We start from the raw sequence: 20,871 nt of genomic DNA, 5'->3' as shown, positions 1-20,871 counted from the left end.
GGCCGTCATCACAAGCAGCGCCGAAGTACCTCCAACCGAGACGGGCCTACCCGCACCTGTTTCCCCGGATCTAAGCTCGGAGTGGAAGTCCGGGGGCATCCCCAAATGACATGCAGGTGATGGCGGGGTAGAGAGTTCTGTTAGTGCCGGCTGTCATATCTCCAACCGGAAACCAGCGCGGGGTGAAAAGGGCCGTTGTGTGGCCGCATTACCCCTCCAAGATCGAGTTGGCCGAGACCTTGAAGGCCCTTGACGTCGCTTCCTGCCAAGTTGTGCTCCTGTCAAACTCCTGCAGGAATGACACCCGACACATGCTTGAGGCGGAGTTTGGCGGAGTCGAGGTGGCATCCCGCCCTGCCGATCAGATGACTTGTCGAGCTGGGTGGCTGCTCGAGTTCACGACAACCTCACTATTGAAGAGAAGGCCCGAAGATGGTCGATTCATCACACTTGAGAGGTGGAAGTTTCGATGGTTCGGGCTGAGGGGCGGTGATGGCTTCGCGAAGCTGCCGAGGAATGTCCGCTTTCTGACGCCATCGACGAAGGTCTAGGTCGCTATCTTGACTATCACATGATAGGTCTCCGTGAGATTATTTGTGACATTCATAATAAATGCCTTTTAGAATGGACCTCGGGCAGTATTCGGACGAAATGCAGCTTCGCTGGAAGTTTGCGGATGGACAGGCGCTGGAATCGTATAATACGGTCAACACCATGTTGGTATCGTTGACATGATCGGCAATTGTTCCTTCGTGATGCTCTATGTCGGCCGAGCCCAGAGTAAGGGGGGATATCTTTATGATCAATTGATGACGATTATCTGATCAATCATCTGAAGGTGTCGGGAAGTGGGAAGTGGTCATCTTTATCCCGCCGGCCAGTTTTGTTCAGAAATCAGCTTGCATCACAGAACCCATGTCCAGTCATCTCAGGGTGAGCCACCGGAAAGCTGCAGTCAAACTTGACTCTAAACCTAACCAAGAGGCTTTTCTACTGGGGCTTATTCTCTCCACAGTTCATCTGATATGAAATGGCAGTGACGGAACACCAATCGGTTTGGCCCCGTCTATGCTTTTGCGGAGTCCAGACTGCGCCAACAGCTAGACCAATCCTTATTTCTGACAACGCAGCATGTGCCGTCGAAGATATCGCTGCCCTTCCAAGCTGCCGCGAAGCCAGCAAGGAAATGAACGACAAATTTTCAGGTAGACAGGGGTCGCATAGTGCTGTTGCGGGAACCCCGACGTCTTTACCGCGAGCCCTATGGGGCTTAAATTGCTGCTGCGAGTCAGTTTACCGCAACAACAGCCAACGATCGGGAGAGCCGACCACTTTAAGCATCGCCGCAGGGACATTAATAGCATCTCTTAAATGAAGGACGTTATGGAACCGCCAAGCCACACTGACCCGGCATATGTAGAATTGTTTTTGATGAAGTCGTGATTCTCCTGTATTTAACAAGTTGGGATGTCCTGTAATTGAGCGAACCTACTACAACCTCGGACATCACACATACCAATACTTAAAGTCAATCGCTACCTAATACACACTCGTTCAAGAACGAAGCCCGAAAGTCGCGGACATAATCAGCACATCGGCCCCCAACAAAACAGTTCCACCACATCCCCAAACCAACCACAACCCGCCGATCTCGAGCACAGTTCATAATGCCTGTCATCTACAGCGAGCCCCTGCGTCACCNACACCCCGCCGATCTCGAGCACAGTTCATAATGCCTGTCATCTACAGCGAGCCCCTGCGTCCCCTCCTCTCCGCCCGCGATGGCGACGACGACGGCGATGGAGGCTTCCACATGCCCGGCACGGTGATGGCCATCATCATCGTCTGCGTTTTGGTGTTCGTCGGCGGCCTCGGTCTCTGCTGTTGCTGCTGCCGCCGCCGGAAGCGCAAGGGAAGCTCCGGCAGTGGCAAGGACGATGGCAGCGGCAGCAACAACAACGGCGGCTTCGACCCGACGAAGTGGATCAAGAAGGCCGTGAAGAAGACTACAAAGAAGATCAAGAAGATGTTCATGAAGAAGAACAAGAACAAGAAGGAGAAGGACGCCACTGCCAACGAATCAGTTCCGTACGGTCAGGGCACGCACCCCGGTTTCGGAGACAACGAGAGAGGATACAACAGACTTGATGCGCACGCGGAGGAGGAGACCGTTGGAATGACGTCGCCTTATGGCCAGAGGAATTGAGGGGGAAGGCTAGGGCATGTGTGTGATGACGTATGAGAAGAAGAATGGTCATGAAATTAATAACTAAAACTTTCTTTCTTCTTTCTTCCCTTCTAACTTTTCATTGAAGACGCTACTCTGTGTTATGATGCATATGCGAAAATGCTCTGTGGACTTTACTTCTTGTTGCCGCCGCCACCGCCGCCGCCGGTGTTACCTCCAGTATTACCTCTGCTTCCACCACTGCTGCTTCCTCCCTTGTCCTTGCCATGACCGCCATGGCTGAGGGATCCCTTTCCCGCCTTGGGATCCTGCCAAGGAGGGTTAGTAGGGTCATGGTAGTAAATGGGAGTTCTGCCTCCAGAAGACATAGTCGTGGATTTACGAATTGATTTTTGAAGGGAAATTGTGAGGTTCAAGTGGTGCTTTTATCGCTGTGTTTTACTATCATGAACATCGCAATCGCGTTTCTCTCGCGGCTTTATATATCAGCACCAGTTCGAAGACATTATGGTGAATATCCAGCCCCGGGACCAGTTCCACCGCTGTGAACAGCATTGAATATCGTAGCCACCAAGGAAAATCAGGGCGATCACCATAGCACTTGACTTCACCAGTCATCGGGCTGTCCTCAAGCTCCGTTGTTGCGCAACTTCACCGTGAACGAGCACTTAGCTTAGAAAGCCATTGCTCCACGCAATATTCGCAAATCACTTGAGTTTGCAATATCGCATCGGCTTTGGATACACTACTGACGCTGTGTGGAATGCCAGTCACCGCAAAGAATGTTTCATGTGTATATGGTGTTGACTGGTATGCTACCTAAATGAAGACGGTGCCTGAATTAAGTCAATACCACCAACGTGCTTTTACCGAGTTACGTGTTGGCTATGTTAGACCCAAACCACCATAAGCTACTCCCTGCCCAACAACCATTTCATTCCCTTCATCGTATTGGACGCTAGGTCCGCAGGAACCTCCTTAGGCGCAAAGATAGTCCAACCCTGGTGGCCCCAGTCGAGATAGTTATCCACCCTTACTTCAACCCCGTTATCCTGCAAAACCTTGGCATAGATCAACCCGTCGTCTCTCAAAGGGTCTCTGTCGCCGACATGGATATAGGCTTTGGGAGACTTAGGGATCGCCTCAGGGTCGTTGATCGGCGAGTACCATTTCGATCTGACATCCGCATCATATGCATGCTTTACAGATTCAATGACGGCCGTTGTAAACGTCTCACTCCACGTTGCGTTGTCCTCTCGGGAGGTCCATTCTGAAGCATACTTCCCGGGGACGATATCTTTGCTGAAAATGAGCGGGATCCCCAGCATCACACCGGTGATACCAAGACCTTCAACGCCGGATCTCTGTGCGACGACTGCAGAGATGTTTCCTCCTGCAGACCAGCCACCGATCACGAAACCCTTGGTGATGTCTGCGCCAAAGTGGCTGGCGTTCTTGGCAAGCCATTTGGCAGTCTCCCAGCCGTCCATGACGGCTTGAGGAAACTTGTGCTCGGGCGCCAAGCGGTAAGTTGCGTTGACGACAACAGCGTCAAACTCAAGGGCAAATTCACGAGCAGGCCGGGTTGTTGGCTCGACGCCCGCCACAATGAAGCCGCCGCCAGGCCACAAGAGAATGAGAGGCTTTCCGCCGTTGGTTTCGTTTACACCGCGATGTCGCACGATTTGGAGGTCGATTTTGTAGCCATCAGGAAGAGTAGCCACGTCGCAGAACTCTTCGAGTGAGGGGTCCAGGGGAGGCAGGGCCGCCAGAAGAGTTTGTATCAGTTGAGGACGGGTTTCGCGAGACTTGATAAACCCTTCCATCTTTGAAATTGAGTGAAACTGGGATACTTAGGGTACTTTAGACGGCAACACTTGGCAGGTGGAAAGAAAGTTGAGAAGTTGGTTTAGATGGGACGAGAGTCTCTCCAAAACCCCGACTTTCACGCAACACAACTCAAGTCCCCCGCATTCGCAATGTTGTGGGTCCGGATATGCGCCCGGGACGATCTGTCGGCGGCAACTGGCCGAAATTGGGTCGGGATTGTGTCTTCAAGACCGAGGTTGCGGATGCCGACCCGTATTTGGCATATTTTTTCCGCGACAAGCCGCGACGGACCATTCGCTGTGAAAGGCAGAGGCAACACTTCAAGCAGCGAAATATTGGGAAAGTCCTTCATTTGCAGTAGTACTGGAATGCTTCTTTTCATTCCAAATCCAGATCTGAGCGCAAATATGCTATTTTAAACCCTTTTATCCGCCAATGATTACCCAAGGGTGGGAGTCTCCATCCCGTTGCGCCAGTTGAATACAACACTTTAAACATGCATTCATTTGAAGAACCCCTCGTTTTCGACTCTCATTCCTTGCTAATGTCGAATCTCTATTAGTGCTGGGATATGTCTCTGCTTCTTGGAATAGATTGCCACACGCTAGTAATTGCTCCATTCTATTGCCTTGCAAAGCCAGCACTAGTACTCGTTCTGAAGACCGCTTCTTGTAACTCGCAATGTGAAACCCCTCGAGGGCCACCTCGTTGTTCTTCTGCAACTCGTAGGACGAATCGAGTCGATGTTCGCAGACCGGGATGCTGATGCTTGAGAGCAAGGCGTTCATGCACTTGGTGAACTCCCACGTCTTGATTCGTGACTTTCCGTTCTCGACGTAAGGCTTGAGCTCTATTGTTGTTTCATGTAGAGCTACATCCATCGAGACCTTTGTTTTCGGAGGCCGGTAGTGAGGCTGGAGCAATGAGCCGCCTGCCAGTAAACTAGGCTCCATGGCTGGCCAATCGTACCAATCGATGCGCGAGGTCTCATCGATGGTGTTTCGAAGGGAGCCTGCAACAGACGCTCGACCAGTTCTGATGCTGATCATGCGTCCATATTTATCAAAACAATCGTTCTCCATGATACAAGAGTAGTGGATTGTATACGTCCCTCCAGAAAGGCCCAAATGGCGCTGACGCCTGCGAGGGCCGTGCTCATTTGGAAGGCTAGTATTCCGTTTCCACTGGCTGGTGTAGTCTACACAAAGCACTTGGGCTAAGTAGTGCATCATATCTGTCAAAGTTTCGTTCGTGAATCTGGGCATAGGATCCGGCTTGTTTCCGTCCGGCACTGTTGTCGGGATGAATGAAGTGCACCAAGACTTATGTATAGCCCAGCCATCGATTATGGAGCTTTCAGGCACTCGCAGGTTCAAAGGATCAAATCTGCAGTGAGACAAGGCTAGCGCAATGATGGAGGTGTTGTGGATGATCATGCCTATTCGTTGGCATATACAACCCACCCCTCGAGCAACATAGTTGATAGTATCGATCATTGTGTCGGCAACCGCATCCACATCAGACTGATGCCTGTCACAAAGACCTGCTAGCCGTAATACTTGATCTCGTGCCATGTATGTCAGTCCATGACTTGCTGGCCCCATGGTTATTGGGGGGCGAGAATCTGAGTTTGGTAGCAACGTCGGTTGTACGACCGATTTCGGCATTGGCGACGGGTTCAAGGCCGCAGTTGATGAAGTCTCGGTTTTTGTTGAACCAGACAACCGTTTCCTTATGTTTGCTAAATCTGGAGAGCATTGCGATTGGTGCACGGCTGGTGGCGGTGATGGCGATGAGGATGAAGAAGACGACGATGAGGATGGGCATGACGATTCATGCGACTGCACAGACGGATATGGAGTTCTTTCCGGTGATGCCGATGGTTTCAGTATCAATCTCGATATCGATGTCGGCGGTCGTGCGTGTAAGCTTTTTTCCAATAGTCTCCTCCGCCAACCTTCACCCATTGTTTGTATGCGCCGAGGGAAGTTCTCTGTTGATTCATGTTCAACTGCCTTGATCCGCAGTACACCGAGAACCTGCTCCAAGCTCTGAGCATTGTTGAAATCCCCCGTGGTCCTGTATGGCTTGGTTGATTCAGTTGCCCATGATCTGTCTGGCATGATGACCATACTGGCCAACATCTGTTTTGACATTCTCCGAATTGCGGCGTGAACTGCATCGGTTATGTCTGAGTCCATTTGGGGCCGCTTCGCCAGAATACCCTCCACGGCATCTCCTATCAAATAATTGATTGCCAGAACGGTATCGTCGTTGATAGTCTCGGGGCTTGCAATCCGAATTTGAGGCTTATCCGAAGGCTGGATTGAAAATTTCTCCATCGGATGTGTTCCCAACTGGAAAACAACACCTCCTTTATCGCCTCCGCATGCCCATAGCAATTTCTCATTGCATCGTAGCTCAACTGACATGCCCAGTAAGTGACTCGCAAAAGCGGGAAGCCAGGACCCACGCATCTCCAAAATCATGTAGTGCTCTTGTCGATTCTGAGACGTGTGGAGTAGCTGCTTGATAGCTCCAGCCAGAGCAGATCCTGAACCTAGATGTCTCAACTCCCAGAGGGGCTGTCGGTTAGGTTTTCTGTCTCTGTCACCTTTAGACTGAGAAAGGATTTCGGCCTCTAAGGACCCCTCTACCACGTCCGTGATGTGTTGAAGAACTTTCGAAAAGCCGAGATCGTAGACAAAAGGCGTCAAGTAGGCAACAAGCTCCTTCAACACGTCGACGCTTGGTAGCCTCTCTAGACTGATACCAAAGACCGCCAGCAACTCCGAGAGGCATTGAGCAGCTTGGAAAGGCGTTGCGCCAGTTCCAAGCGCCCCGACAAGTAGCAGGGCATTCGTCCCAGCCCGTGTGCGTGTCATCTCGACCACTGGGGTTGAATGGCCCCAGCCAATACTAAGTGCCTTCGACAAGACCGACTGGTACCCACGCCTTTGTGCAACATGTGCGTGGACTGTGTCTGCGAGAGATGACCGGATGGGAACTCTAGCTCCCAGCCAGAATGCGGCACCAACGGCGTAGATGTCGACTTTGCCATCGCTGAGTGCCTTCAGCACGCGACCTGTCAGCATGTGCGTCAGAGATCCCAAGTTGATGACGTCGCCTTGAAAAGCGAAGTCAACCTCGTTCGCCATATTGGATGGTCGTACTGGGCAATACTATGAGTGAATGGGGGATTCTGCACGGAAATTGCGGGGGGGGGGGAAAACGATAGTCTTCAAAGAAGGGGAAAAGTTGAATCGGTGTTAAAAATGACAGAGCGGGGGAGCAGATTTCTAAGGTCGATCTCAGCCTGATTTTCATATGCGAGATATCCGAATGTAAGACAGGATGACTGGTTGACAACTTGCATGGTGGATGCCATGCAGAGCCTTAGCGACGACCGCATCTGGACGAATGAGGCACCGAGAAAGCTGTCGCCAACACACAGCTTAAAATGTCACATGGCCCCATTCTTGTACACTGTTTCAGCACTAGCTTGGAAAATGTGTAAAATCTTTATGGTTGAACAGTCCAGTTGGCGGGTAATTTTGTTTCATTCTTGATGATTTTGTACTATTGATGAAACCAAATGCTGCTACTGTAGTGCTATACGAGAATCGAACTTTGCCATGTTTTGTAATCGCACACCTAGAGCTCAAAAGCTCATTCGGTTATGCTCAGTACTTTTGCCTTAAGATGGCAATCGCTAACCTAAGGTGCTGCGGACGACTTGAAACTGGATTGTCCCAGTATCAACAGCTCGCGGTGTCAATAATTGGAGTGAGGTACAACTCCTCATACAGACCGCAGCTTAAGTCAGTTAGCCTAGTACAGCTGTTCACTATATTGAATGGACAGACACATTTGGTGATTTGTAGGCTGCGACATGATCAATCGTAGCATAACTTCTAGCCGCCCATAACTACAACTGGCAACTTATTTCCGAGCTTCACCTCGTTGATGGAGCACTTCAGACATGCATAGAGCTGAAGCACACCCGGGCGATGTTCGAGACCTCCTCTTGCCCATGATAAGAAAGTACACATAAAAATTTGCTGAAGTTTGTCACCCTTAAGGGCAAAAACCAGCACTTCACCGGGTAGTTTTTTCAGGTTTGCCCAGTGATATGCCCCATTCAAACCATCAAATACGCCGCTCCCATCATTATTCAGATCTACCCAGCGATGTGCTCCATTGAAGCCATCAACTGCGACCTCTCCGTCATATTGAGATTCATAATTATCGAATTTGGCGTGTTCGCACCTAGGAATCTTCCATCTCCTGAGAAATTCAACAAGGAAGATCGTAAGCGGAAAATATATGGGTTGTGATGTTGGCGTATGTAGTCCCAGGCGAAGGGAGAAGAGGGCTTCGTCCACGCTAGCATCCATAAAAAACTGCGTTTGAGAAGGTCTAAAATGAGGCCCAAGATGAGAACCACCGGCCAGTACACTCGGCTTGATGTTGTCACGCAGAGCGTGCATCTGAGCGTGGTATTGCCCATTGTCCGTCGCCCATTCCATTATCACATTTCGAAACAGTCCTGCAACAGATGCTCGCCCATTTCGGATCTCGATCATTCGCCCAAGCTCATCGTAGCAGTCTCTGCTCATGATGCAAGAGTAGTATATGGTGAAAGTGCCGCCCGAAAGTCCTAGAACGGAAGCTTCTGGTTCACCTCTCGTGGCAGTATAGTATGAAGCAAGCCAGGTATCCGTATAATCATGGCAGATAAGACGCCCTAGATAGTCGAAGAATTCGTCGTTTCGGGGATAGCGATCTTCGACCTCATTTGGGCAAAACAGCTTTTGACTCCACGGTACCGGCGTCTCCCCCATCAGCATGCTCTCTTGCAGCATGATCTGTGACGAGTCGAATTTGCACCTCGCTAAGGCCACCGAAGCGGCCGCAACCCCGCTAATGAGCATTCCGAGACGTTTGCACAAGCAATCAGGTGTGGCCTTTGTGTCGCAATCATACATGAGTAGCCTCCATTTAGTTTGCATACATGTATGCAAAACACAACGGCGCATCACCATCTTCAGATCGTTTGCACTCAATGTAGAAAGCCCAAGCTGCCACCTAGAGCACCTAAGTCGCCATTCAGTGTTGTAGGAATATGGCGGTCCTTCTCCAGTTGATCCAGGACTAATGTTCATGGCGGCAAGAGTTTCCCGGATTGCCCCTGTAATGTCAAAATCTCCTTGCATAGGGAAGATTTCATTTTTCTGCTCGGCTTTGTTACGAGTCAGAGTGGCAATATGGTATAAAGAGACATACTCATCAGATAGACTGTTGATAGCCCCATGGATAATGTCGGTGAGATCTTGATCAACCTCGGGCCATTTGGCTAGGTGGGATGAAACCGCTTGGTCCAGAGGGTATTCGATGAAAGATCTTTCTTGAAGAGATTTTCCTATTTCGTTGGTTGAGATGATATTCAAAGGTGTCTGGATGGATTGTAAAGAAAAGTTGTTGATCGGATGGTTGCCCATTTGGAAGATGATTGTCCCCCGATCTCCCCCACAAGCCCAGAGGATCTCTTCATCGAGCCGCAGCTCAACAGACATGCCAAGTATATGACATGAAAACGCAGGGAGCCATGCTCCTCTAGCTCTCAATATCATGTAGTGGCTTTCTCCTCTTCGCGCTGTGAATATGACTTGTTTGATATCGCCAGCAACGATGGACGCGTTACCCAGACACCTCATCTTCCAAAGTTCGTTTTCCTGATCACCCGGAGACTGATTTGCAAACTTATTGCTTGTACGAATAGCTCTTTCAGTCGTGATGGTGATGTAATGCAAAACCCTGGAAAACCCCATATCAAGCGCGAAAGGGGCCAGATAAGATGTCAAGCCACGAAGAACATCAATGTTGGGGAGATTTTGCGGACCAAGCCCAAAAACAGAGAGAAGCTCATGCAGAAGCTGAGTAGCTTGGAATGGCGTAGAGCCAGTTGCCAAAGCGGCAATGACTAGAAGAGCATTTGTGCCTGCTTGCGTGCGCGTCATTTCAATCACGGGGGTTGAGTGCCCCCAACCGATACTCAGCGCCTTGGCGAGAACCGACTAAATGCTGATACTGGATTTCTGCACAATTTGGGAATGGATAGTTTCCGATAACGAAGGCCGAACCGGAACCTTGCCGCCAAGCCAGAAGGCAGCAAACATTGCGCAGGTGTCTACTCCTCCATCGCTGAGAGCCTTGAGTACGCGACCCGTCAGCATGTGTGAGAGGGATGCCATGTTGACAGACATCGGCCCGAAATGCGAAGCCCACTTGATCAGACATTCCGAGATACGCTGAATGGAAGATAGCCAAGATACTGAAGGCGCCGATGATAAGAGGAAGAATTTGGAATGTGCTGAGAAATCTGTTGGCAAATTGGTGGACGCTGGTGAGAAACGCGAGGTTGAAAGGAGCGGGGAACGACGGTATGAGTTCGACTGGGAGATTTTGGACGTCAGAAGATGCACTACGAGAAAAAGACCAATGGGACTGCCAGATTGAGTTGTTTGCGGCACCAGTCCCAGACGAATGATGTGTGCAGCTGAACCGGAGTGTGGCAGATCAGGCTGTATTGACCGGATCTGATGTTGAGTTTTGAATCAGCCAATTGAATCGAGAGCAAGCCGACATGGCCAACGATTTTGAAAGGGAAGAGAAAATCGAGATATTCGTCTTGTTATTACAATATTTGTCACCCAAAATTAACGGTCTTCGGAATGAAATTTAGTAACGACCGAATTTACTATAAGTGAGGTCAAGCAAATAACATTGTAGCGCAACACTAACTTAAATGCATTCATGGACTTTCCAACTTGGCATATATATCCAATCATAAAGATCTAACACCTTCCCAAAGGCTAAGACCATAGACCTCTTGGCATAGGATCTCAAGCGGCGTGACGTTCACTGACTTAGAAAAGCTATGGTCGTTGTATGGGGCTTTCAAGCACCGGATACATTCATGGATGAGTTATGTACGTACCAAAGACCATAATATGCAATAAACCAATTTCTTACCCCACCAGACACAGCTACAAAAAAAAGTTCACTCGCAACAAATTCTCTTCAGCTTTTTTTCTCCTACACAAACAGGTCTTCACCATTCGACAGACCAGCCTGCAACGGCACGACACTACGAGGACCGAATCTTCCCGCACCCCAAGTCATGTAGCTGCGTTCTCGCACGCATGACAATGGGCGCAATTCACCTCTACCTCGTCCGCCACGGCGAGTCCGTCGACAACGTCGCGAACCTCTAGTACGCGCGCCTCTTCGCTGCTGCCGCCTGAATTTGGCTGGGTCTCCCTTCCCTCGTCCTCTTTCTAACGTGCGTGGCATTGGTGTTCGTGCAGTGCAGGCTCTCGCGACGCGTCCTTGACCTCCCACGGTGTCCTCCAAGCCAGGCGCCTGGGCACACATCTCGCCGCGCGCACCGCCTCGGCGCCCGTCTCGCACATCTTCGCGTCGAATTTGCAGCGTGCGTATCGCACCGCCGAGGCTGTCCGCGATGCCCTCTCGCCCCCGAACGCGACTGAAGGTGAAGCTTCGTCGTCGACAATGGGCAGGAGGGTGGAGGTCGTGCAGCTGCACGAGCTTCGCGAGAAGCACTTCGGGTCCGGCGAGGGACAGAAGGTCGGCGCCCGCGCTGCTGGTGACAGGCACGTTGGCGCCGAGACCTCCGAGGCGATGTTTACAAGGGCGAAGAGATTCGTGGACGAGTACCTCGACCCCATCTTCGCCTGCGTCGACGAAGCCGAGGAGGGCGTGGAGAGCGTCGTGGTCGTGGCGCACGGGATCATGCTCGGTGTGCTGGTGCGGGCTCTTCGTTCTGCAAAGAACTTTGGGACGATCGTCGCCTCGCCCGAGGACCAGTTGCCTTTGGCCTGGAGCAACACCGGCTACGTCGAACTTGTCGTCAAGCCTGCTGCACCACCGTCCAAGGAGCCAGCGACCACCCCCACGTGGCATGGCCTGTCCATCAAGACAGTCGCCGTCAACTCCACGGAGCACCTCCAAGGTCTGAAAAAGACCAGAGGTGGTATCGGTAGCGCCAAGTTTGACGAGAAGCAGAAGACGCTCAACGCGTTCTTCACGCCGACCGCCAAGAAGCGCAAACACGGAGATGATGCTTGACGCTTCTCTCCGACTGGCGGCCGAGTCTGTTCAATGCAGAGCGACTCGGCGGCCTGCTTGCTACAAGGTATGTGCAAATTTTTCACTTCTTACTACCCCATACCACCCCGCTTGTTGTGATGAGGCAAGAAAATTCACAGACCTGTACCGAAAGTATACATGTGGAAAAACATTCGTCCAACCGCTGTCTGACACAAGCAATCAACTCACTTTTGTTTTGATGAAATTCATTTTGGACGGGCCTTGACTAACATGGCTCAGAATGCAGATAACTCACAGCGTATTGGTGTTCCTGGAACAACAGAACGGGGTTGTCTACCCTAACTATATAAACATAATAGAATGATTTTGGCGTCAAAGTCTGGTGTGCTTGCAATGTGATGCTTGTTCGTCTCTCATCCTCCCGTGATCATGACATCGTCCAAAAGTAGCCTGGGAATCCTACACAGTTCGTAACGTGGTGCTGCCAGTCATAAAATAATTCTACACATCGGTACTCCATTCATCCCGCCCAGTAAAGACCTTGTGCACCCTCTTGCTGACGGACTTCCCCACGGCCCTGTCAGAGAACCCACCGTCCTTGTTTGTGCTCTTTCTGATGTTCTCAAGAACCAGCGGCCCGCCCTCCTCCAACCCCTTCACAAGCTTCGGCACCGTCTCAAACTTAGTGGCGATGCCCCATGCAATGGGAGCCGTGACGCGCACAATCTCCTGCAGCATCCGCACATAGGTGTCCTTGATGTCTTCTCCCGTGCGTACCTGGCCAGTCTCCATGCAGAAGCCCGCCCCAGCAGCGTTGGCTGCCTCGCGCTGCTTGCGGTAGGGTACGGTCGAGATATGCTGGGTGAAGATAGCAACCCATTGCGCAGTCTCGACGGCCGCGGACGTGTGGTGGATGAGCACATTATGCATCACCTGCAGCTCCAGCAGGGCGTCTTCAATCGTATCCTCGTCGATGTACTCCCGCGGCTGCTGGTTCTTGCGGCGCCGCGATGGGGCACTTGTCGAGGATTCAGCTGGTTCCTCATTGCGTACGGCAGAAGCAAATTGTCGATTGCGGACATTGCGGTTCTTGCGCATCCATGGCGTTAGACCCTCGATCAGGTAAATGAGCTGCTGCGTCGGGAAATGGCGCTTCATCCTCAACACGTGAGCTTCGAGGTTGTTGCCTTCGGGGCCAAGTGCGTATGTGACGAACTCGGACGCGTTCACAATGACCAGCGCGAACTTGTCGTCTTCAATGTGCATCGGCATCGGCTCCCAGTGTCCCAGCTCTTCGTTAAAGCGGCTGGCTACCTTTCTTCTCCACTTGACGACGTTATCCACGGGGCTATCCCAGGCCTCATGCTGGACGTCGAGATCCTTGAGTAGCGTCTGGATCTGAAGGGTAACGGCAGCGGGAAGACTTGAAGGGAGATCTGCAATCATCTCCGGTGTCGAGACCTTCTTGTCGGTCCTGATCTTGTTGACCTCTGCCAGCGCAGCGGCGCGCTCTTTTTCCTTGGCCTTCTGCTCCTTTGCAGCCTCCTTCTCTTGCCTCTTGCGGTCCTTCTCTCGCTCCCGCTCCGCTGCCTTTGCTTCTTTATCCCTTGCCCGATCGTCGGCCGACTTCTTGGTTGTAGTCCGAGCACTGGTGCACTTGCTCTTCGTCGATGAGGCCTTGTAACTCGTCTTCTTCGTCTCGACTCGGTCCTTCAGCCTCCTAGCATCGAAGTTATCGAGATCTGGGAAGTCATCGTCCGAGTCGGGGTTGACGGTCCTTGGTGCCGGCTCGTCATCGCTCAGGTCAATAATTTCGCTGACGGACTTGGTGAACGTCCTTCGTGGCGGTGGCGAGGAGAACGGGTCGCTTGGGACGTGTCGTTCCGGCGCGGAGCTGGATATTGGATCCCAGTCGGCCCTCCTCTTTGGCGATTCTGCCCTCTGCTTTCCTTTGTCTAGCGACCTGCTTGTGGGTTTTGGAGATCGTGGGTTTGCGATTGAAGCTGCTGCCCGTCGCGGGGGCTTTGCAAAAATACCGTCATCGCTGTCGTCGTCGTCTAACAAAATCGTGTCTGGCTCTGCGGGGGGTTTCGGTGGCGGTCGAGGTGAGCTTGCGAAGGGGTCATCGGAGGTAAGATCGTAGTCTATACGGTCTTTCTTCGGGGATGGAGCCTTGGTTGCGCCTTCATTGAAGCTCTGCTGTCTTGGTGCTGGCTGCGCCGAAGGAGGTGACGAAGCGAATGGGTCATCGGACTCGATTGTCTTAGAAATCTTTCCCGCTGCCACATTGCTCGTCGCGGGGCGCGGAAGTCCGGGTGAGCTGGAGAAATCGATCGGATCATCCAAAGTCTGGGCTCGCCGGAAACCGCCAGATTGCTTTACAGGCGGTCGGCTGGGCTGATCGGCAACAGAATGCGACCTGTCGAACGTGCGACCGGCTCCGCCTCCAATTGGCGAAAGACGCAGTCTCTTGGTTTCCCTAGTATCAGAGTCTGGCACCTTCTTAAGGGGTAGACTGCTGTCGAGATCGATCGTCGTGTCGAAGTCATCTGACATGTAGTAGACCGGCGCATCGTTGACAGGTTGCTCGTCCCGTGGTCGCTTTGCACCGGATACGCTTCTAGGGGAGTAGGTGGGTTTTGATGGTTGTTCGGATCGGGCAGTCGGCTTCTCTGCTGATTCTGGAATCAACTCCGGAGAGTCTGCCGTCAGATCGAACACATCATCGTCGTAGTCGAGCGCAGTTGCCACGGTCGCTACCGCTTGTTGTGCTGGTCGAGGGGCGGGCTGGATTGGCGACGGCCCTAGAGAGGGACTAGACAGCAGGTTGATGACCTCCGCAGGCATGTCTCTGTTGGAGATATATAAGGCCTCAATCGGCCATGGGCGCCAAAACCAAGAAAGTCCAAAACGCGCCCGATTGAGGTTGGGCCGTACTGCGTCGATGACGACCAAAAATCACAATCGCGTCTTGATCTCGCTCCTCGAGGTGGGGCACGCGCGGCACCACTCAGAGCCGGGCAGTCTGAGCGCGAACCAACCACGACCGTCACGTGCTCATCCATGCCTCATGACTAAGCGACCCACTATGCACTTAAACAGCTAAAGTTGCGCTGCATTTATCCGAACTCCGTTTTCTTGGTTCAGAGCAACATCGATACTGCTCAACGTGCCATCGCGCGTTATCGGCATCCAAGGCGTTGCTCCCGCATCCAGGACCTAAGCGATGTCGTATTTGCATGTAAGCTTAACATTTTATAGCCAGGATTCGAGGGTCTCAAAATCGACAGATTCAATGAGGGCCCGAGCGCCAGATGCAACCGCACACCCGTTGTCCATCGAAGTTGACAATCCAACGTGAACCACCGGCCTGCGTCAAGCCACCACCCGGCAAGCACAGACTACCGCTGGAGAAGATGACGACTGAAGGTAGCAACCGCGGTGAACTTCATGCCATCACGGTCCATCAAACGTCAAAAAGCGCGCAGGCCCCCGCTGGTGATTCCTGTCAAGGGGCCCAACCGCCGAATGATTACCACAATCGACAACGGGCCGACTTTTTGACAGCCGGCAGATCGACTGCCCCACGGATATCGGAACCCAAAGATCTTGGCATTTGTCCCCAGCAGCACCCATGCCTGGTATGGATGAAGATTGATTAACTTGGCTTGATTCGATGGACGCTTTATCTTTCGGGGGGTATCCGATAGCTGGTATTCCCTCCATCGCTGGTGCCGGCGTATGTATGGGTTGGCCGGAGTTATTGTCAAACTTCCTTCTGGAATTAGACCAAGGCAACGAGAAACATTGCGAAACCGAGCTTTTGGGAGGGAACTTGTCCGCGCTAATTGCTACCCAACTAAAGTGGTTTCTTCTAGCTACAAGTTGATACTATGATGAAGCTCGACAACACCATGTTCAGAACGCTGTTGCGCCCGGAGAAATATCCTCGAGGATGCGACTCAACTCCTCCCACACCTTCTCCTGTGCTGTCGCTCCATCACCGCTCCTCACAAACGGCGACAACGCCTCGTTGTCAATCTCGCCGTCCCTCATGTAGATTCCGTGGCTCTCAATCCCCGTTGACGCTGCTGCAACAAGCGTCCGACTGCCCACCTCAGTAGACCGAGCCAGCACCAACTTCAGCATACTTGTCGTCCATCCGTCCTCGCGAGTCAATTCTGAGTGACACATCCCAGGTTGCAGCATGTTGACCACAACGCCTGAGCCTTCCAACCTCGCAGCCAGCTCGCGAGTCACCAGAATTTGCAGAAGCTTCGTGGCTGGGTATCGCATGTTCATGTCCGCTGTCGTCTCGCCATCCAGAGTTTTGAACGTATTTTCCGTTTTCCATTCCGGCAAGTCGGTCCAGGCGTGGACTTCGCTGGTGACCACAGACAAGTGAGGCGTGGCATCAGAATAAGTTTTTGCTGTTCTCTTCAAAACGGGCCCAGCAGAAACGCCAGTAGAAAAGTGCTGATGACATTGACGGTGATGCTGCGTTCGTGACCCTCTGCTGCAGTGAAGCGCGTTGTCGCAATGCCCGCATTTGCCATCAACAGATCCAGACGGGGAAGCTGCGAAGCTCGTGCTGAAAATGCCCGTACTGAGTCGTAAGAGGCCAGGTCTACCTCCCATACCTCGCATACACCCTGTCGACCCGTCGACTGCTCGATCGTTTCCTTGGCTTTGTGTCCGGCCTCCACGTTCCTCACGGCGATAATCACGCGGGCGGCATTGAGGCGGACAAAGTGTCGAGCCGCTTCAAACCCGAGGCCAACATTGGAGCCAGTCACGATTATGACTTGTTCTGTAAAGAGGTCTGTTGGATATTTCGGTTCGATAAAGAGCTGGGAGTAGAGAAAGCCCATGTTGCCGTGTCTTAACAGTTTAACAACGTCCGGCGACAGTGTCTAGATGTGTTGGAATGCTCAAGTACGCCGGAATGATATATCAAAGCTGAAGAACCATCTTCCAGCCCCAGAAAAATTCTAGACCAGGCATGTCAGCAAATGCCTGGAATTAGACGCGTTTAAGCCCGCCTTACCTCCACGAAGCCGATCCCCAAGCGATCATATGTCCGACAAGACAGCCAATTGAACAAGTTACGCAACTAAACACATCAGTCGGATCAAAATTGACTAATCAGCGTAGAACAACAGACGATGAAAGATTTCGTTTCCGGATAATCCTTGCTCTAAATAGGGAGAAGGATAATCATTTGGTCAATATAATTACAATGTGGCCTTGGCCGCGTGCACTAACTGCAGTAGACATTCATTCGTTCAGTTTGTGGCAGCAAGTCATAACGTGCGCAACGTCCGTTGTCTCTCCACAACAGGTCGTCGGGACTTTTCGATTTAGCTTGTATGGCAAGATAAATCATTTCCATGGCGATAGCCACGAATCCAGAACCTGACCCTGGACGCTAATTAATACGCAGACGGTAAGTTAAGCTTGGGCAAGAGATCGGTGCCTGCGATATAGCAAGTGTTTCCTATTAAGCAACGATTCTCATTACGTACTACACAGCAAAGTGCACCCGACAATGCAGCCCTACGAATGCTTGTTAGAATCCGCCTTGAAATTCGGGTTCCGAATTGATCCCGCGCGGGATCTAATCGCGCTGGGGCCGAGTCGGGGTTCTCCAGAGTCGCAGCACCCTGTCATGACTCCTACACACGCCCGTAGAGCGAGTCATGGAAAAGCTGATGCAGTTTGAACCTGACCAGAAATATTGCCTTTAATATAGTCTGTAACTCTATCAGACGAACTCTACAGAGCCAAGCTAGGCCCCGTGCTGGGCGTAATCCAATTGTTGCTTTTCTAAGACACATGTGGTGATGAACACTAGCTGGACTGCAACCAAGAACCGAAATATCGGCCAGTGTCGTCCTCTATACCGATGGCGCAGGCGACAGGCTAGGCCTCGCTCCTGGAGCCTTACAATCCCCCATACTCTTTGGCAGTGAGCTGTCATTGACCCCAGTTCCGTACTGTTGGGTCTTTCGGAAAACACGGGAAATATTCCCCCATGCACGGACGGCGAATGATGCTTAAAATATTAATCGTGGCTGTGTGCTTAGCTTCAGACGGGGTGACAGATTGATTGACCATGGATTGACTGACTCGTCAGCGATGCTGTGGCCATCTTTGGTATCCGTCTCTAAAATTTGGATAGACGGTAGTAATAAGACCTCTCCATTACATATATAAACGAATTCTAATTACTGATCGAACATGTAACCTGCTGGGACTATTCGCCTTCTTGACCCTACCGTTCATTCCATACCTTACCGGCATCTAACATCACCTTCACTTTTCAACTTCACAATGCAGCTCTCACTCATTCTTCTCTCTGCGGCCTCCGTCGCCTTCGCGCTGCCTCAGCCTGTGCCTCAATCATGCGATGAGACTTGTCCCAACCCTTGCCGACAGGCCAACACAAACACATACTGCACCGGAAAGAAGGTCTCAGAACTCAACAACACACCCCCACCGGCCCAGTTCAAGAACCAATGGAACTGCCCCGCCGGTAGCAGTTCCCCTCCTGCGACCTACATCCAGATGACGCAGAACGGAGCTGCTGAGGGCGGTGTCACCGTCTTCTGCACCATCTAAAAAGAAAGCAGCGCCTGACTTCACCATTGCAAGCCATGACGAACGACGCGTTACAGAATTCTGGCCTGCGTCGTACATCAACCCAACGACAACGCCTCACTCAATCAAGGTGGAGGTGGATTTGGACAACCGACCGCTCTCTAGATTATTGTTCTAGACTGTACTTGTTTTGTAACCACATATTTTTGGTAGACAATCAAACTTTTGATACCCAGTTACTACTCATTGGATTGTATTCTGCCTTCCGGCCGTAAGAGTAGTTGCACGTGACAATCGCCCTCACTTCCCCCTTCATGCACTCGGTAGGCAGACCTGTATGTCGAAAGTAAATACAGTCTAGCTCAGAAACACGCTTCTCAGACTTTAGAGCAAGTCCAGAGCAGGTGTTAGTGAGAATCTGGACTGAACTTGGTTTAAGCCCGGTTACCGCCATCCGTCTCCACCTCACACTTTGCCTGATGGAGAAGCAAAGCCAACACGCCAGACAATGGTCACCAACTCGGTTTCGGGTCTTGACATTACTTAAACCGATATCTTTCCTTTGGGTTTGTCTCCCATAATCACTCAGCGGGAGCATTTCCAGGAAAAAAGCAAAAGTGGAAAGATCTACCCACCCTACATCCCTCAACCTCCCACGATCAATTCGTTTCCAACTGAACCGTGTTTACCTCTACCATGGACTTCGCTCCCCCGGAACCCCCTACTGAACTCGGTCGATACCGCATTCTTTCACCTAAATGCGGTCTCCGGGTATCACCGCTCCAACTGGGCGGTATGTCGATTGGCGACGCCTGGTCGGGCTTCATGGGCAGCATGAACAAGGAGCAGGCCTTTGAGCTTCTGGACGCTTTCGTCGCTGCGGGCGGGAACTTCATCGATACGGCCAACGATTACCAAAATGAGCAGTTCGAGGCTTGGTTAGGCGAGTGGATGAAGCTGAGGGGTAACAGAGACCAGCTCGTCATCGCAACCAAGTTCACTTCCGAGTGCAGATCTCATGCTGTTGGAAAAGGCAAGACGCCTAACCACTGTGGAAACCATCGCCGCAGTCTACCAAGTTGCAGACCGACATCGATATCTTGTACCTTCACTGGTGGGACCACACGACATCGATAGAAGAGGTCATAGACAGCATACATACACTTGTCGACCAGGGTAAAGTCCTCTACCTAGGAATTTCTAATACCCCAGCGTGGATCGTGGGCGCGGCAAATACCTACGCCAGTCTGCAGGGCAAGACCCCCTTCTGTATCTACCAAGGCCGGTGGAACGTCATGAACCGCGACTTTGAGCGCGAGATCATCCCGACGGCCCGCCACTTTGGCATGGCTCTGGCTCCCTGGGACGTTCTCGGCGCGGGCAAATTCCAGAGCAAAAAGGAGCTTGATGAACGCAAGAAGCGGGGCGAGAGCCTGCGCAGCCTCTTCAGCGGCGACATGACGGAGTATCAGACCGCCGAGGAGGTGCGCATGAGCGAGGTTCTGGCCGAGGTGGCCGCAGAACACGGCATACAGTCCGTCACAGCGATTGCACTCGCGTATGTGTTGAGTAAAACGCCGAACGTCTTCCCGCTCGTGGGTGGGAGGAAGGTGCAATACTTGGAGGATAACATTCAGGCGCTGAATATCAGGCTGACGGAAGACCAAGTGCGTCGGTTGGAGGCTGTGAGGCCGTTTGATCCCGGGTTTCCGAGCAACTTCATCGGGGCGGACCCAAAGGTTTCGGGTCAGCCCAGCGCTCTGCTATCTCGAGCTGGGCCTTTGGCGTTTGTGCAAAGCTCGAGAGCTATTGGATACGAGGCATGATTTGACGGAGGTGTCGATGAGCCTGCGAGCTGCTTACCAGTATGGATTGAGGAAATGTCACAGAAACTGTCGAAACACTCGAGGCCAGCCTGCCGAACAGCGTCTTTAGGCATGGAGCCAATACTAACCCAAACCACAAGTAAGCGCTTATTTAGAACGAGTCATATCCAGGACCCACAACAAGGTTGAAATGCAGGTTGCTAACTCTGTGCCATGCAGGGGTTCGTCTGGTCTCGGGGTGTTGTCATCACACAACTTAAACTTCTTCGTCGCCGGGCTAGACTCAAAGCAAAA

At 51.9% G+C, this 20,871-nt stretch overlaps 10 protein-coding genes across 10 annotated transcripts; 4 read left to right on the top strand and 6 right to left on the bottom strand.

Annotated features, from left to right (window-relative positions):
• Positions 1-1,732: 1,732 nt before the first annotated feature.
• On the top strand, positions 1,733-2,206 carry GCG54_00003038 (uncharacterized protein; the record flags this gene model as incomplete). The annotated part of the gene is made up of 1 exon (XM_045403117.1): positions 1,733-2,206. The coding sequence occupies one exon, from the start codon at positions 1,733-1,735 to the stop codon at positions 2,204-2,206; it is 474 nt and encodes a 157-aa protein (XP_045270020.1).
• Positions 2,207-3,099: 893 nt separating this feature from the next.
• Positions 3,100-4,014, bottom strand: GCG54_00003037 (Carboxylesterase NlhH; the record flags this gene model as incomplete). Its single annotated transcript, XM_045403116.1, has 1 exon — positions 3,100-4,014. One exon carries the CDS (start codon positions 4,012-4,014, stop codon positions 3,100-3,102), a length of 915 nt encoding a protein of 304 aa, XP_045270019.1.
• Positions 4,015-4,549: 535 nt separating this feature from the next.
• GCG54_00003036 (uncharacterized protein) lies at positions 4,550-5,100 on the bottom strand (the record flags this gene model as incomplete). Its single annotated transcript, XM_045403115.1, has 2 exons — positions 4,550-4,573; positions 4,669-5,100. The coding sequence occupies 2 exons, from the start codon at positions 5,098-5,100 to the stop codon at positions 4,550-4,552; spliced, it is 456 nt and encodes a 151-aa protein (XP_045270018.1).
• Positions 5,101-5,851: 751 nt separating this feature from the next.
• Positions 5,852-7,176, bottom strand: GCG54_00003035 (uncharacterized protein; the record flags this gene model as incomplete). Its single annotated transcript, XM_045403114.1, has 2 exons — positions 5,852-5,947; positions 6,031-7,176. 2 exons carry the CDS (start codon positions 7,174-7,176, stop codon positions 5,852-5,854), a joined length of 1,242 nt encoding a protein of 413 aa, XP_045270017.1.
• Positions 7,177-7,932: 756 nt separating this feature from the next.
• GCG54_00003034 (uncharacterized protein) lies at positions 7,933-10,329 on the bottom strand (the record flags this gene model as incomplete). The annotated part of the gene is made up of 2 exons (XM_045403113.1): positions 7,933-10,095; positions 10,162-10,329. Coding segments are annotated over 2 exons (2,331 nt in total), but the record flags the coding sequence as incomplete, so codon positions are not given.
• A 900-nt stretch (positions 10,330-11,229) lies between these two features.
• On the top strand, positions 11,230-12,169 carry GCG54_00003033 (uncharacterized protein; the record flags this gene model as incomplete). The annotated part of the gene is made up of 2 exons (XM_045403112.1): positions 11,230-11,294; positions 11,389-12,169. The coding sequence occupies 2 exons, from the start codon at positions 11,230-11,232 to the stop codon at positions 12,167-12,169; spliced, it is 846 nt and encodes a 281-aa protein (XP_045270015.1).
• A 483-nt stretch (positions 12,170-12,652) lies between these two features.
• GCG54_00003032 (uncharacterized protein) lies at positions 12,653-14,998 on the bottom strand (the record flags this gene model as incomplete). The annotated part of the gene is made up of 1 exon (XM_045403111.1): positions 12,653-14,998. The coding sequence occupies one exon, from the start codon at positions 14,996-14,998 to the stop codon at positions 12,653-12,655; it is 2,346 nt and encodes a 781-aa protein (XP_045270014.1).
• A 1,071-nt stretch (positions 14,999-16,069) lies between these two features.
• Positions 16,070-17,022, bottom strand: GCG54_00003031 (Retinol dehydrogenase 14; the record flags this gene model as incomplete). Its single annotated transcript, XM_045403110.1, has 2 exons — positions 16,070-16,535; positions 16,598-17,022. The coding sequence occupies 2 exons, from the start codon at positions 17,020-17,022 to the stop codon at positions 16,070-16,072; spliced, it is 891 nt and encodes a 296-aa protein (XP_045270013.1).
• Positions 17,023-18,484: 1,462 nt separating this feature from the next.
• On the top strand, positions 18,485-18,772 carry GCG54_00003030 (uncharacterized protein; the record flags this gene model as incomplete). The annotated part of the gene is made up of 1 exon (XM_045403109.1): positions 18,485-18,772. One exon carries the CDS (start codon positions 18,485-18,487, stop codon positions 18,770-18,772), a length of 288 nt encoding a protein of 95 aa, XP_045270012.1.
• Positions 18,773-19,447: 675 nt separating this feature from the next.
• GCG54_00003029 (putative aryl-alcohol dehydrogenase AAD14) lies at positions 19,448-20,577 on the top strand (the record flags this gene model as incomplete). Its single annotated transcript, XM_045403108.1, has 2 exons — positions 19,448-19,774; positions 19,822-20,577. The coding sequence occupies 2 exons, from the start codon at positions 19,448-19,450 to the stop codon at positions 20,575-20,577; spliced, it is 1,083 nt and encodes a 360-aa protein (XP_045270011.1).
• Between the last annotated feature and the right edge of the window lie 294 nt (positions 20,578-20,871).

The sequence above is a fragment of the Colletotrichum gloeosporioides genome (genome assembly GCF_011800055.1).
Source record: "Colletotrichum gloeosporioides strain Lc1 chromosome Unknown consensus_9, whole genome shotgun sequence".
NCBI classification, from domain to species: domain Eukaryota; kingdom Fungi; phylum Ascomycota; class Sordariomycetes; order Glomerellales; family Glomerellaceae; genus Colletotrichum; species Colletotrichum gloeosporioides.
Note: the sequence above shows the minus strand (reverse complement) of the source record. Positions and strands in the feature narration are given on the sequence as shown.